General features: G+C 41.4%; 1 protein-coding gene across 8 annotated transcripts in view; it reads right to left on the bottom strand.

Annotated features, from left to right (window-relative positions):
• Positions 1 to 16,472, bottom strand: part of rapgef6 (Rap guanine nucleotide exchange factor (GEF) 6) — a 76,487-nt gene that overhangs the window by 18,276 nt on the left and 41,739 nt on the right. For 4 of the 8 annotated variants that reach the window (XM_025910941.1, XM_025910944.1, XM_025910946.1 and 1 more), the window contains 10 exons: positions 15,757 to 15,915; positions 14,654 to 14,806; positions 13,241 to 13,405; positions 11,799 to 11,906; positions 10,918 to 11,121; positions 8,861 to 8,969; positions 8,483 to 8,726; positions 5,577 to 5,588; positions 3,584 to 3,741; positions 1,130 to 1,144 (listed from right to left, as the gene is read on the bottom strand). In XM_025910941.1, coding sequence (XP_025766726.1) covers positions 1,130 to 1,144; positions 3,584 to 3,741; positions 5,577 to 5,588; positions 8,483 to 8,726; positions 8,861 to 8,969; positions 10,918 to 11,121; positions 11,799 to 11,906; positions 13,241 to 13,405; positions 14,654 to 14,806; positions 15,757 to 15,915 — 1,327 coding nt within the window. The remainder of the gene's footprint in view (positions 1 to 1,129; positions 1,145 to 3,583; positions 3,742 to 5,576; positions 5,589 to 8,482; positions 8,727 to 8,860; positions 8,970 to 10,917; positions 11,122 to 11,798; positions 11,907 to 13,240; positions 13,406 to 14,653; positions 14,807 to 15,756; positions 15,916 to 16,472) is intronic. The other 4 variants (XM_019363809.2, XM_025910948.1, XM_025910943.1 and 1 more) reach the window with 3 other exon arrangements.

Here is a 16,472-nt window from a genome sequence, read left to right as displayed (position 1 = left end):
TTGTTATTTTCCATTGAACCGTATCGACATATTAATGTTTTGATGTTAGCACCCCTTCTTGACCTCTTTACTGACTGTGCGTTCATCGAGTGTAAACACGTACATAGACACTTTTATACTCATTCAGATGATTGCTGACTTTTATGCTGAAGATGGAGCTATGTACGCTGACGCTCTGCTGGCAAAGACTGCATTAGAGAGTTTTAAAGTGCAGCTTTTCCTCCTCCCTCTGTGGTGCTGCAGCAGAAGAGAGCTTCTCTGTTTATGTGCAGCACGGTGTTGAGAGAAGGCTGACTGGAGGCTAAATGCTTTGTGTCTCATTAGCTGTAATTTGTGATTAGAGTGTGGAAAGCCCTCAGATAAATTGCTGGCTATCATATCCAGGGGGCCTAATCGTGTTTAATCCTCTTGATGAGCTATGACCTGGCCTGCCACACAGGAGGACAATAGTGCCCACCCGGCCGGACATCCAATCAATTACCATCTTTAATAAAGTATTGTTCATTTACATAAACAGCAAGAAGCCAAAGAGGGTTTCTACACAAGAAGGAAAGGCGTGGGATTTCGCAAACACAGCACTTCCCGCAAGTCTGCGCCTCCTCCTCCTCTTCAGCCTCCTTTCTACTGTTTGCCAAAGCTTTTCCAAGTCCCTCCATCATACAGTCGGAAGTCATAAATCACAAGATAGCAGAAGAAAATTTGCAAAGATTGCTCAGGTTCCTGAGAGGAGAGCAGACTAGCTAAGGTCAAACACAACTGTTTTATGCCCAAATATCCTCCCAATCACACACCTTTTCTATTTTTTGCTGTTCAACAATATGACTACTTGGTTTTGGATTTAAACCAAGAGTAACTGTCAACTGAGGCCAGCATTTCTCATTAAGGCTGAATTTCAGTATCTTACGAACATGCGTCCTTCACCCCAAAGGTAACTGCTTAAAAACAGACTGACGTGTCCTTCCTCAGACACTCGGAAGGTTTCACAACAACAAACCAAAAGAAGAAGAAGAAGCAGCAACACGCAACAGAGTCCAGACGCTGGAGAGCGCCATTCATGGATACAAAGACACGTGTGTGTGTGTGTGTGTGTGTGTGTGTGTGTGTGGCAATGAAAAATCCTTATACTTACAGTAGAGTCCCAAAGCTTGGCAAGCAGAAAGGAAAAAGAGAAAACACAAGTAATTACAAGCACAAGAGAGTGTGGGAGGAGCACAAAGAGACACAGCAGTTGGAAACATGATGACAGAAGAAGAAGAAAAAAAGAAAAAAGAAAAGGAGGGAAGACCAGCTGAGTTTCTAGTGTATCCTGAATCTGCTCATGGGAAACCAGAGAGGCAGAGTATGACTCAACATGTCGACACCAGAACATCTGTTTAAAATCACAGCAAGAGACACGCGAGAGGAGAGAGAGACAGTAAAGGACTGAAGAAGTGGAGGGAAAAAAAGAAAAAGAGAGACCGAGAGCGGCACAAAGACACAGAAGAAACTGAGCATCTGTGGGTTTAGCTTCACGCAGAGCTGTACATCAGACACGCAGACACAATGCCACTTTGCGAAATGAGACAAGACATAAACAGCAGCCACCAGAGAAAACACTCGTACTCTACCTCTAAAGCAATTCAGGCTCTGCCTCTCTAACCGATTCAGCCTGTGATGTCTGAAGCAGGGATGTATGGGCAACATGAAGTGCGGTAAAAGTTAAACAAATACCTGGCAAAAGCAGGGCTGTAGTTCATCTCCATTATGATTATTGCCTGCTTTTGTTTACTAACTATTGATTATTAATAATGATATTTGTTTTAAACTCCAAAAAAGCCTCTCACATAAAAATGGGCGGTGACTTACAGGGCAAAATGGCACAAAATGAATTTAAAATAGCTTTTCTATTACAAAGAAACATTTCTAGTAAAGAAATTCTATAAGTGCAACTTAAATGGTGCTATAAAATAAGCCAAGAAAAGTCTAAAACCATCAAATTGAAAACCGTTCTGAAACTTAATGAGACAAAACAGATGAAAAAAATTACAAATTTTCCTAAACACTGGCAGCCAGCACTTTCCATTAGACCTACTGCCCAGTATGGACTTGGGGAAAGAAATATTAGTGCATAGGCAGGGCATTGTTGGGGGTATTACAAGCTCTGCAGAGCATCTGGAAAAGGAGGTTTTTATTTCTGCAAGCTGTTCTTCATTCTACGATTAGAGCTAATGGGAGGCCGCAGGACCGAAGGAAATTTGATCTAATGGCGGATGATTAATGTGGCACATTGTGTGTTTGTACTCTAGTATAACACAACCCCATGTGATGTATAGGTCTGCAAACTACAGCGCGTGTGCACGTGTGTCTGTCCGAGTGTGTGCGGCTCACTGACAAATGGCTAGTGAAATAAATCAAGACCATATTCTGTCTCGGCCTCTTTCCGCTTTCCCCTTCTTGTTTCCCCTTCGATCTTTCATTGAATGTACACATAAATAACACACAAATCCACGGGGAGCGCTGCGTGTTAGTTTAAATAATTATGGGCTCAGGAACTCGTCTGAGTCAAGCAGAGGTCAGGTCTTGTCAAACAGCCACAATTCTGCATGTACATCTCAGGATGTGTGTGTTTGCTTTAAAACTCCTTTGTCAGCACAAGAAAATGTTTTGAGGAGTTTGCCTGTTTCTCAAGGTGAACAAATAAGAGGAAAGGCTTAAAATGAACCCACCCTCAAAGTGCACTCGACAACACTACACTTGGCAGATAGATGCTTGATGCGTTCAAGGGTGACAGGCTGTTTGCTCAGTACTCAGCAAGCACCCAAGTCCTTCAACTCCACAAGCGGCTTATACGGTTCAAAAAGGCCAGGGTCACGGGTCAAGCCTCCTCATACAAGCAGCCGCGAACTCCGGCCGAGACAACTGAAATTCTAAGTGGCGTCTCAGGCTGCAAATATATGACAATACTTTTCTTTTATGAGTTAAAGTTTTGTAGCGAGACGTTAACTTTTCTGTTTCCCTTTAAGTGAACGGCCAGACATGTTTTTCCTCGAGATATATGCACATCATCAAATGAATTTAGTAGGACGGCACACCCTCCCACAGCTTTCTCTCTGAGACAATACAGAAAGCTTGTTTTGAAAGATGGCTTTTTTTTGTTTCTCTCCACATTATCGCCATCGCCACTTTCATTTATGCTTTTATTGAGAAAGATGAGAAAAGCAGAACTTTTACAACACAACAGAACTTTGATATAAGTTGTAAATCAAAACAAAAAGTGAGTGAAACTGACATGTCAGTAATAATCCATCACTGGAAAGTAAAAGAAAAAGTTAGCTATGTGACAGTCCCAAATTACGCACTCATTTGAGTATGTGGTGTCTTCATTACTGTATCATAGTGAGTTGCATAAAGCATTTAGAGGAACCGCTCACAGCTGGAGACTATTACAGCTAAATGTGAATGGTGGGAAAATGGTTTCATAAACACCCAGAAAATCCCAGGAAAAACATTTTGCTAAGGATTAACTGTGATGGGCATTTACCGTGGAATCATTTTATTGATTTTATTCAAGAAAATGTTTTTATTTTTTATGTGTTTTTCTTACCTGCAGGGATGGAGAAGTCCAGGACGCTGGTTGCTGGCTGCAGCAGGTCTGGGCTACTTGACGATAGGTTGCCAGGAATGGGCATGATGGCCACGCTGTGACGGCACTGCTTTGTACCCACAATGCTGTCATCTTGAGACTGAACTAAGCCACCATCACTGGAGACAAAATTCAGGAGCGGTGCAGAGTGGGAGAAAAAGGTTGTAGGGAAAGGAGAAGGAAATTAAGCAAAAGGGGGGAAAGAGAGAAACATAAAATTAGACTTAGTCCATTAAAGACAAAACTATAATTAAAATATAATTATAACAAAAGTAAAGTTTTATTTTGCTCAGCAGGCATTTAAAAAAAAATGTTATGAGTTGTAAGCATAGGTACTAGTGCATTCCCCGTCATCTTCAGGGTATATTAAAAAAAAAAAAAATCATAACTCATACACCGTGGAATACAACACAGATTTAATCAAAATGTTTACTCTTGCAAAATGAAAACACAAAACATCAATATCATTACGTCCACGAGGAGATTTTATGAATGGCAGGAACTGATAAGGAGCATTCACGGAGAGCGAGAGACGCACAGCAAATGTTAAAACACACAGACGCACAGAGAGAACAGTGACAGATAGCTGGCACAGATAGGAACATTTCAGAGGAGCACATTTGAAAGTCGTGGGGATTTTTTGGTCAGTTATATAATTACCGTTACTTTGCATGTGTGTAGGTTGCTCTGCTTTTGCAGACAAGTGTTAGGATTTGGCTTCTTTAACTCCTCCTATGTGTGTTGGGTTGGACAGATTGCAACCCTGCACTGAGTCTGAGAGACTTTACACTTTGCTCCTCAGCTACACTCTGGGATAAGCGAACTTTAACCTTTATATTAACAACCTCATTCTGGCCTTTCTTGATTGGGAAGCATGTGATGGAGATGGTAACTCTTCAGACACTAAAACAGAGGTTGGGTTTTGGGTTTCTGGAGGCTAAATCCAACCTCAAATGAAAAACGTGTCATCTGAAGCTTTGAAGAAAACCTGTACACAGCTGTGGAAGCTTCGACTGAAAGCAGCAAATTTTAAAATGCCGCATGCTAAAAATAAGAACCAAAGCAGGGATTGAACATCGTGCAGATGACAAATGGATCTTTCTGACTTTGAGAAACTGTAGTGTCTGACAGCGAGAGTTCACCCCAGTCTGCCTGCATACTAATCGCAGCTTCCCTCTAGGTGTGAGTGTCTGTACAGCATGTACGGAACACGGTGCAGTAATGCAGAGCTTCCACTAACACAGCTGCACGCTGCTGTAGCAAAGCCTCTGTAATCTTTGGATCACCCAGCCGACAGGCACTGCACCGACACGACGGAACAAAGGAGAGTCGAGACGGAGAGACGGGCACAGGTGGACGAAGAACAAGCAAGAAAAGGACAAAAAGATTTAGGCGGACAACGGTGACATTGAGACAGGCAGTGATAGGATTGGGTTTAAAAGACTAGACTAAGACTTTGATGGCTCTTTAGTTGATTACAAGTGTAGTTGTGACAAGCACCAATATACAGAAATCTAAATTATTTTTGGCCTGAGATGATGATTACAAAGTTACAAAATTAAGAAGTTCATTAGTTTATAGCACAAATACTCATCTGCTGTATTTAGATGGCAGCTGTTCTGACTGTTAAATGGACCAAAACAGTTTGTAGCCATTAACGTGTCTGTTTGTAACAACCCTAAAAAATACATTTGGCTGTATAACATATTGTAACTGAGTTCAATATGTTAAAGCCCTGAACATAAATGTAGCTGCAGAGTTTGTTTGATTAGGAAAATTAAGCGAAGGCTGGCATTCATGCATTTAAGGAATTAAACCTACAAATGTAGTCCTCTAGTCATGTTGCTGAAGGTCAGCAGTGCCGGTGAAAATGCGGCTGCCTGCTGTGCGCAGGTCTACAGATGGATACTGAATAAAATGGTTGGAGGATGGGGAGTTACGCAAGAGGTCTTACCCAAACAGGCCCCTGAAGCAGCGGAGGCAAACGGGAGAGAGACAACATTGAAAAGTGTGAAAAAGTAAAAAACAAACAAACAAACAAAACAAAACAGATTTCTGCTGAAGTGATTCAGCAATGTCAGTGTAGCAGTGAGACAATGCCTGTGTATGACAAGGCTGCTTTCTTCACACAAACACACGGCGCAAACAAACATGTAGGCTGACGGGACACACAACAGCTGAAGTTTAGACACTGACAGGTTTGCTGAAATAAATAAGCAGAAAAATGTCAACAGCAACTTTCATAACGCCAGCACAGATTTATCCACAACATGAGACGTTAGCAAGCAGCAGGACACACGAGGACCACTCATATGTCAACCAGGTTTGATATCAGGCTAAATAATAGGATCACCCCTCTATCTGATGTAATGCAGTTTAACAGCAACATAAACGACACATAGTTTGACATAATTTAAAAGAAAGGTAAAGAAAACTAATTTTGGAGACTCATTTTTATTGTTGCCATCCATTTCTTTACCAGATGAGCACAACATGTATTAGCACAATGTATGCTAATGTATGAGCACAATATGCATTACTGTAAAGCACTTTGGTGTACCGCTGGTTTTAAATGTGCTATACAAATAAAGTTGTATTGTATTGTAACATCACTGCTACCAGCATGTGTTTAACTGCTCAGCAGTGGTAGAGCCGGCCTCCTCACGTCCTCAGTCTTTAAATGATGTAAATACTAAACAAATGATACACTAGCACCACTTTTCACTGAATCCAAAAGTGCAGTCCCAAAAATCAACGGTCAGTCAACCAAACCGCACACCTAAATATCCATCCAATCCAAAAAAAATCAGGAAGTTTAGATTAGATTAGATTAGATGAAGCACTAGTTTACTAGTTGTTAACAGTCTGGCAACAAAAGCTAATTCTCTAACTAGTCCAAAACATTCTTCCTATTGTTTAATCTGCTGTAAAGGTAAATCAGTATCTGTGAGAGTAATAATGTCCTGGACAATTTACAGTAAAGCCCTAACTGCAAAAGTGGATGTCATGGCAGGCACAATCGTTAAAAAACACGCTCATTGTTGTGGTCATATCATATGTTAGCAAATGTAAGTGTAACAAAAAGAAAGGGGGATGCAAATAGCAAAGACTTGAAAGACAAATTGAATAGAGGCTAGAGGCTAAAACCTCCGTGTATTGCTTTCCAATCTAAGCAATGTAAATCATCTGGGGTGAATAATATGGGATGTGTATAAAGGCAAAAGGCTGGACATCTTCATTTGGCAGAGAGACAACGTGTTTACTGCCTGCGTCCCCTTGTCATATAAAAATCTACTCTGCAGTGGAGTACAATGACGTCCAAGATCAGAAGAAGCAGCCGCCGTGACGATCACTTCGTAAATAACCCAGTTTGGCCAGAGCACCGTTGAGTCTTAAAACACAAGGTTGTCTGACTTAACTGTAATTTGTAAGAGTGTGTGCGTACTTGTAACTGCACATTATAAATTGCACTGTCCTCGGAACAGCCCGTACCTTTCTTATATAGGCATACAAACAGACACACAAAATGTAGACAACTTCACATGATGGCCTCCCCTCAAATTTTCATCCCACAACAGGCATTGATGAATCATGATTGACCCAAATCACCAGTCTCATCTCCATTCTCATCTCCACTCCCTTTAATCATCCATCTATTCCCTTGAACCAAAGGCTCTTTTGAATGGTGCCAACTTGCATAGAAAAAAAACATAAAAGAGGAAGCAATGAAAGTCCTTTTTTGCTTTGATAGCACAAAGTCGGTTCAATAGCCGTGTGATAGAGTGTTGCGTCATGAGACAGAGCACGTTTACTTTTCGTGCGAACTCTGTGGCTTTGTGGACATCACTGCGTAGATGGAAACTGATAGAGCGGAGACAGCGAGACAGAAAAGTTGAGTGAGCCGGCTCTGTAATTAACAGAGAACAGCGTTCCTGTCTACACAGTCACAGTACGGATTTAAATGAGGCCTGGAGAGGCATGAAATGATCAAATGAAATCAAGCCTGTTACGGGAGGAGTACTGAATGTGAGCCTCATCCGCGCGATTGCCGCAGATGCTTGCCAGTACAATGGCTGGTTATGGATTGGCAATGCTTATGAGATAGTAATTTTTTTTTTGCGTTCTTGTGATTTGCCTGGAAAAGATCTGCATCACACCGGCAGTAAATACGTGAAAGATTAGGCTGATTAGACTGAGGCTAAACCGCCAGGCTTCTCAAGCTTGTGAAACTTCCAGAAATGTAAATTCCATGTAAATACCCAACAGTACCTGGAAGTTTTCTGTGCTGGTCCTGTGAAAGGCTGTACACTTCCACAGAAAATTCAGATGAAAATCTGACGTTTCATGCAGCTAAGGTATCTTTTCAGGAAGAGGTTCCTGTAGTTTGTGTTGAATTGGTTGGACTCTGAACCACCACTTATCTATAAATGTGTGCAGGCATTTTAGTCGTCATCAATTTCCTACTGTCACGAGCTGAAAGAAGAGGGTAAAATGTGCTACGCTGATGCTTTCTGATGAGCACCGAGAAACGTCACAATTCCACACCTGCTGAAGGAAATGATGTACAAATAAAACCACCAATGGAAAGGAAGTGGACTGATGCAATCACACCCTGTCTGAAGCTGTCAAGGAAAACCACCTTAGCTCACCAATGTGCTAACACTCTCCCATAAACCATTCGATTCATGGCATGCTATTTTTGTGACAAATTACTACACTTTTTTGCAAACATCAAAAAATCCTCTCCCCATTTTTGCTATTACAGCCTTACAGCATTTTCTTCTATACTTAATTTTACTTTAACCTTAAACAGGCAGCAGTTCTTCTCCATTTTTCTTTTGTACACACGTGTACGCCTACCTGAACGGTTTAGGTGGCAGTATACTGAATCGCGTCTTCTCCAGCATCTTCCTGATCTTGTTTCGTCCTCCAGACACAGTGTTGGCTTTCATTTTCCGGGTGGCCTTGTGGTCAGTGGGGAACTCCATGTCTCCGGGAAGGTCGGCGATGGAGAAACGATTGCCTTTTTTCTCTTGGATCTTGGGAATGTGAAGGCCGCCATTCTTCTTCTCGTGCGCGATCCTGCTAAGGAGCTCTTTGAAGACTGAATGGGTGGAGGAACAGAGAGAAACGTAGCTTTGTTTTATTTTTATTTTTTTTCACGTTCGTGGGTTTTCTACCATCTTTTACAGCTCGTGATAGGATGTCAAAAACTGGCGTGCAACCAAATGTACTCACCAAAGATGTTGGTTTTAACTGTGAGGGATAGGTGCGTGTTATTTCTAAGGATGTCTGCAGCTTTGGAGAGGGAGATGTTCTCAAAGTTCTGACCATTGATCTCCATGATCTGAAGCAAGATAGATTAAAAAATGAAAAACATGGCAGCAAAGAATCCAAACTGCCTGAAGCACAGCAGGGGTGACCACTAGTCTCCTAAGCACAAATCAAATTACTGTGACAAAAAATATAATGTAGATCTTGGACTCAAATCTGAAACACAGCTGGTATTATTTTTATTTCTCTTAACTCGGCGTATCTCTTAATAAGGTGGCTCTGGTCCTCTCTAAATGACTCAGAGCAGGAAGAAACGGTTGAGAGTTCATTTCATGTCACCTTTAGAGGAGGGGAATCTGCTTCAAGTGAATACTGTGCAGTTTATTTTTAAAATGCAGTAAGTCAATCAAAAAAATGTGAAAGCAGTTCACCTGCATCAAGTATAAGAGTCCTTACAGTGAGGTTGTGAAAAAAAAAAAAATACAAAAGATAGCGCTTTCATAAACCACAAACTATTCCAGTCTCATTCACTGCGTCCCTGACAGCAACATGAACAGTAAAGGGTCCCAGATTAAAATAGCTCAGGGCTAACTGTTTTCTCACTGTGACATGTTCAGCATAAGAATATCTGATCTGTAACTGTTTCAACAACAAGCACACAGGCTAGCGACACAAATACAGAGAAAATGAGTCATTATGAAGTTCTTCTGATGTGCAGCTACAGGAAGCCAGACCTTCACTTTAACCACAGTTGCAACAGAACTGTCTTCTTCAAATACCTTCATTAGTTATACTGCGAAACTAAATTCCAGCTGGTAATGATATCTTTTTGAATGACAGTTGATGGCTTTAACACTCAGATCATCTTAATCTAATCTAGTAATTATTGCCATTTAAGCTTCAACTCCCAGCTGAGTTGATGAATAAATTTACATTTGGCCCTCAAAGCCACTCGACTTCCGTTTTAATGAATGACTCTTTGTCCAGGTTTGAGGTAACGAGAGCTGAAGGGGAGATACATGTAAGGACTTGGCTTTATTGTTTCAAGTTCCTTTTTCCGTTCCCTAAATACTGACCAGCCTCCAAGCTCCTGCTTGTTATGCTGAGAAATAAATCTTTACTCCAGTTTGACTGACTATAAGGATAGCACTACTGTTTTTACTTCCCCCTTTCATTCCCTGAATGCTGACCAGCCTTTAAGAAGAAATGCATGATTCTGTCAACACTGAGATGATTTTTCAAAGTCACGATTTGCATTTTTTTGCCTGATCAGACCAGACAAAGAGCTTCTTAACATCCACTCTACATTAACGATGTCCACTACGTGCACCTTTGTCTCTGAGGTCTCAAAATACCTTGTTTCCCCTCCCCCCCCGGAAACCTTAGTAGACATCAAATAGCATCTTAACAATTTAGAGAAGTCACTAAACATGATCCGACTTTCTAATTAACGGGCTGCAGTGTGTTGACGAAAGGCTCATTACGCACCGGCAATGGGAAAAATCTGTGACAGACCACAGTACAGTAACCACACTGTCACATTAGATCCTCTAAATAAGACTGCTGACCTTGTAACCGCTGGACAAACCAGATCATGAGACTATGCTGAAGTGATATACTGTGGTAAAAGATCAGTACTCCTGCTGGGAAGAGCTAAAACTTGAACGATTATAATAAACATATATTTATTATGATTTTTAAGTTGATCGGGGTGGATGAGATCACACAGAACATTTAATTATGTGACTGCATGCCATACAGTCCATAATCATCTGGGAACTAGTTGACTGAAGCGCTGTGATGGTCCTCGTTATAACTGTTTAATTAGGGACTAATTAACATCTAGGGATGCATTTAAATGGAATAAAGTACTTGCCAGGATTGCAAAGTAAAAGTAATTAGACCTATATATGTACCGCTCATGTTTTCCTACATATATAAACTATAAAAACATTAAGATTGTTCATTTCCTGCAGCGGTGTATGTATATTTCACCACACTATTCCTTACTGTCCTCTTACCTGATCCCCCCTTTTGAGTCCTGCTTCTGCAGCTTTGCTTCCTTCTTCCACCGACTCGACAAAGATGCCAAATCCTCTCTCACTGCCGCCCTGCACGCTGAAGTGGAGCGGTGATTCCCTAGATGCCTTCTGCAGAGTGATCTGTCTCCACTTAGCCTTGGCTGCACATGCTATGTTCAGCAGCCTCAAATGGCCCTTCATTTTCTGACGATGAGGTAAAAATGAGAAAATTATGAACTGAAACAGACCTGCATTTACATGTGCGCTCGCATCCTTAGGCTTGCAAGTAGTTTTGGATAAGAATAATAATTTTTTTAAAGAGAGGTAGAATATAAATACTGATACATTAACTGTTTGACCTTATCTAGCATTCTGCTCCAGGGAATCTAGACCATAAAGAGTTATCATAATACACCAATAAAACTAGAGTGTGAGGCTTAGCTATGGCCATGATGATTTTATTATTTGAAATATATTTTACATTTTCAGCAATAAAAGCTGAGGAAAAAGTGCATAAATAATTTAATGAGTTCACAGAGACAGACTTGTTACTTTCAAGAACTTGTTGTTCTGAATTAGCATTTAAATAATTATTGATGTCTTTGTTATTGCATGCGATGAAGGATTTCTGCTAGAGGGCAGGGAGGTGTTGAGTGTTTATGAAAAGGCTAATCCGAGAACTTTGATGGAGAAAATCAACGAGCACATCAAAACAAGACATTGTGCCAAAACGTGGCCAATTACACAAGCGTGCAGCTGAGGTAAATAAAAGCTAACATCACTATTACTATTCGAGAAAACGCTGATGGCTGTTTAACACAATTTCTGAGCTTAAATGCACTGAATTGGAAAATAAGTTATCAGTCTTTATTTGATCTTACTGTGGCTTCTAGATGTTTCTCGAAGTCCTCCAAGAAGCGTGTCATAGCCGGGTCGCCCTCGAAGTCGTTGAAGTGGTTGTTGACCCACAGCAGCACTATTCTCGTTACCTGTGAAACAGCGAGGCAAAGCACACAAAGGTAGGTCTTGTGAATGTGTTTTCACATTTCACGTTCTCCAAAGTCCTTCAGCTGAGCTTTGACAGGAAATGTGACTGATAAGTATGCTGCTTGCTAAGGTCAGAGATCATCTTTAATAGACTTTCAAGGACACATTGGGAGGCGAAATGCTTGGAAATGTGAGTCCGTTAATTACAACCTATAGCTTCAGATTAAAAATATGACTGTTACCATAACAAAATGCAAACTCAGTTAATTCTTCAGTCCAATTATAGAGGTATCTATCTTTAGCTTCTGAGGAAAGAAAGAAAAACCATAGTAATTAGTAACGCATAAGAAACGGAGGCTGTATAATAACCGGCATATGGCTGCAGAGAAAAGCTGTTAAATACTAGTTGACGGCTTAATTTCTGCCACAATAATTAGAAGGGGAAAAAACGGCAGTGGGAAATAATAACATCTGTAAATTTACACGGGTGGGAACATTGTTCTAACCTTTGCAAAAGGTCAGAGTAGAACACAATGCATCAATAAAGAGGATCGATGTACACACTCCGCTTTTCACTCGCCTTTGTGCGAGTGTTTGTGTGTGTGCGTGTCTCCACGGCAACTTATGCTCATGCTCTCTTTTCTTCGTCTTCCATATTCTCTCTCTCTCTCACTCTGTGTTCGTTCTCTACAAGATTAGTTCCTCTTTAAGGGGGCTGAAGATTATAAGCCTGAATGACAACCACATAAAGACTATCGACTGTACAAGGCTAATCTTAGGTTAACGTAGCCGTGGACAACGGCAGTGTCAGGCACGCCCGAATCGCTACAGTGCTCAGACAGCTGAGCTTGCTGAACTTGTATTGATCGGCGCGCCAGTGGCACAACACGCGGATTTCCATCAACATGCATGGATGCAAAACATCAAGAGGGCTAATATAAGCACGGGACCACCATTTAGAGAACCACTGCATAATGAATGATTAATGTAGACCATTTTAACTGTATAAGCATTTTCACCTTTGCAGCGTCTACACATGCTAATGCTTTGCCATTTCCATTAAAGTAAACCAGACTTTGTGGCTTTTTACATTTTTCACACCGACTGATACTGTGTGAAAGCATTCACACATCTCTCCACACACCATGCGAAAGTATGAGAAAGCTCCTTACCCACATCGTAACCATCCCAATTACAACTGCCCAACGCAACCCCAACGGGCACAGGATACCATCCTTTCAAGTGATCGTGCTCATATAGAAATCTGAAGGTGCGCGAGAAAGTGACCACCGGCCACAAGATAGTCGTACATGCCTGCGCACATACACACACTCACCGTGTCACGAAGGCTGTCCATCTGGAACCACTCCAGCAGCTTCTTGCCAACCTCCATGGGACTTGAAAGGAATGTCCTGTAGGTCAGGAGGAAGTCTTCGATGTAGGTGGGGTCGACCACTGACGGTTCCTCCACCAGGTGCATGATCAGACGCTCGGGTGTTCCCTGGGGTGAAAAATACACACACACACACACAAATATATATACATAAGGATGAGCTAAGAAAAACATAGATACACATGTAAGACAGTTAAAGTCCAAGGGCATGAAGGAGCTGAGCGGCAAGCACACACCAATTTGAATAAGCTGTGTCGATATCAATCAGAATAGTGACAAGGACATAAACTATAAAGGTGCAGGTATTGAACAGAGCTGTCAGTGTCCCATCAATAAAAAAGACACACACACAGAACAAGTATTTTACAAGTGCAAATGCTTTTTTTGCAGAATTACTGATAATTTAGATTTGTATATCCGAGGCTACATTCCTGATTTCAGTGTCTAGGGGAATTTTTTTTCCCTAAGCAGCAGACTTAATGACGTATAAACGCCACTGTTCTTGTTTCTGTGAGTTTGTTATTGTTAATGCCACCATAGCAGAGGTTTCTCGGGGGGGGATGTTTCATCTGACAGGGAACAGAAACTAGAAAAGAATCCACTTTTGTCAGACACAAAAAGAACAAAGCCAAAAACAGAAGCAGAAATGCTAACACTTGTGAATCGACTCTTATCCGCTGGACGTGATTCAGAGCCAGCAGCTTTTCCTTGGAGCAGCAGCCAAGAGAATCGTTCGGGCCCATTATCCGATCAATACCTTGGGCTGCCTCTGGAGATTCAGGGAAAGGATCAAAAGGCTTTAGGAAGGCATTACAATGTAGCGTAAAAAAAAAAAATGCTCTGGCAAACACTAATAGTGCTAACGCTGTCTCTTAACAATCACTGAACAACACCGAGCTGCAACACTCGTGTTTTTGCAAGATGATGCATGTGAGGGGGATGGTCAATTTGTAATGATGATGTACTCAAATCAATCACGAGGCATTTGAGTATTTGTTTAGCAGATGATAATGTGTGAAACCTTGACTTTCTGGTTTCAGAAGCAAGTCATGTTACATGTTACATGCTCAGGGTGAGATTAAACGTGCTTATTAGCTTCTGGCATAATTATAAGCTTAACCTTGACCTTGAGTGTTAATCCTTCAGCGTGTCTCTGCCTGTCTCATCTTTATTAGAGTATTTTCTTGCAAAAGGTTAATTGTATTTTGGCACCGAGTCAGTTAAAGAAAAACAAAAGTGCCACTCTGTCTTGAACCTCAAACATCTTTTGGGGTTGAGGTTGGGTTCACACAAAAAGCAAAGCAGGCTCTTGCTCTGGGACCCCTCTGCTGCTCTTTAACATTTTAAATCACTAACCTTGATGACAATGTGCCCTTTCCTGGTCCCGCTGCGGTCCAGCTCCCGGTGTTCCTTCACCATCACAATCTCCCCCTCTTCTTCCACCTTGTGCGTATTCCTCTCCACATGGTTGAGGATGCGCCAGTAGTCCTCCTGGGCGATGCAGACAAACTGGTCGAGGATAACATGAGGACAGCGGGTGAACTTGTAGTAGAGCAAAATACTGCTCTGCACCACATTCGGGTACTCAAACAACAGCACAGAAGTAGAATTACGGATGGTAGAGAGAGGCATGGGAGGGACAAACGGATGAAGGTAGGAACGTCCAACACTAAGAAAACTAAACCCGATACTATGGCTAAATTTAAAGTACCTATGGTGGTCCAAAATCATCTCAGCTAGCCATTTTGCAGAAGCATCCTTTGCTATAAATTAGACACCAACTAAACTAACCTCCCATTATACCACGCTGACAAGACGGCGCGAGTCTTTACTACTCTAAAGCATCGTCTCTAGCTATGCTTTCCCTTGAGTAAATCATCAGTTTCTGCATTTGCCTAACCAAGCCCTACCTCTGCAACTTCCTTTGCATATAAAGACAGGAAATGATGTGTGCAGCAGAGGAACTGGCCAGTGTGGACAGAGGCAATGTTACTGAGAGTACACGCTAGGTTTCTTCTACCTTTCGGGTTCCTGCTCTATATTAAGACCACGTTTCTCTGTGAAACCCACAAGGCTGTTAGAAAGGCTGCTAGTGTATGTGATGTGAAAGATATGACGCAAGCTACGCCTGTGTCTTCACAACTAAAATGCTGTATTAAATTTGAACTCTTTTTATTTACTTATTCCACCTTTTTATAAGAAGATTATGAAAGAAGGGAAAGCGTAGTTTTGACACGTAGATTTCGCTGTGATTGCAAACCACTACTGGGCGCTTGAAAGAAGAAATGAAAGCAGGACTTCACTTTGTGATTCTTGCACTGTGACACACATTTTCCACAAAATGCTTAAACACAGCAAGATTTTAAAGAAAACACAAACCCCTCACAGAGTTTCTCTTAGTGTATAAAAGCAATGATAAAAAGTGTAATTATAACAGTGTAAAAATCAGTTATTTTTACCTGGCAATCATCCCCTTTGGTGCGAACCTCTCCATTCATGTACTGCTTATCCAGTGTGGGTGAGATGCCGAAGCTGTTGCCCATACAAAGAGTCTCCATTCTCCCATCGTGATGGCTAATTTCGACTGCTCCGTTCAGAATGACATACCAGTGGTCCAGCTACAGACGGAGGGGTAGAAATAATAGAAATAATTTTTAAAATGACCAAAAAATAAACAATGTCATACTGTTCTTTTAACAAAACAGGGTAAAATGGGTGCATCTGTTAAAACCAGTGTTAAATACATACTGGCTCGGCTGCAGACGAGCAAAAAGGAATCATCATAGTCGCTTGGCATGGATTTATCTTGAATCATTAGATCTACAGACCTTTACAGCTTCACTAGAACGTCTATTAAAATGGCAATATATTACTAAATGACATGTAGTAAATTGTGAGCATAATGTGCTTTGTGTGAGGTATGAGTAGGCTGGTGAAGAGGTATTGTGTCTCTAGTGGTGGCTTTTGAAAAGGAAATGCTGGCAGGCATAATATAACAAGCCATTCTTCCTGAGTGTGAGCGGACAGAGGGCGGGTGAATGAGCCCTGGGCTCCCTCTGCAGCAATAACTGATATTTCCTCCTCATTGCCTTTTCATTCTCTTGCTGTTTCTCACCTAGCAAATCTCTGATTCTACCCTCTGTGCTTCACAGTTTGGCTCCTGCATCGCTTTCTT

Source organism: Oreochromis niloticus, linkage group LG10 (assembly GCF_001858045.2).
Source record: "Oreochromis niloticus isolate F11D_XX linkage group LG10, O_niloticus_UMD_NMBU, whole genome shotgun sequence".
Classification (NCBI taxonomy): Eukaryota; Metazoa; Chordata; class Actinopteri; order Cichliformes; family Cichlidae; genus Oreochromis; species Oreochromis niloticus.
This window is presented reverse-complemented; position numbering and strand designations above follow the sequence as displayed.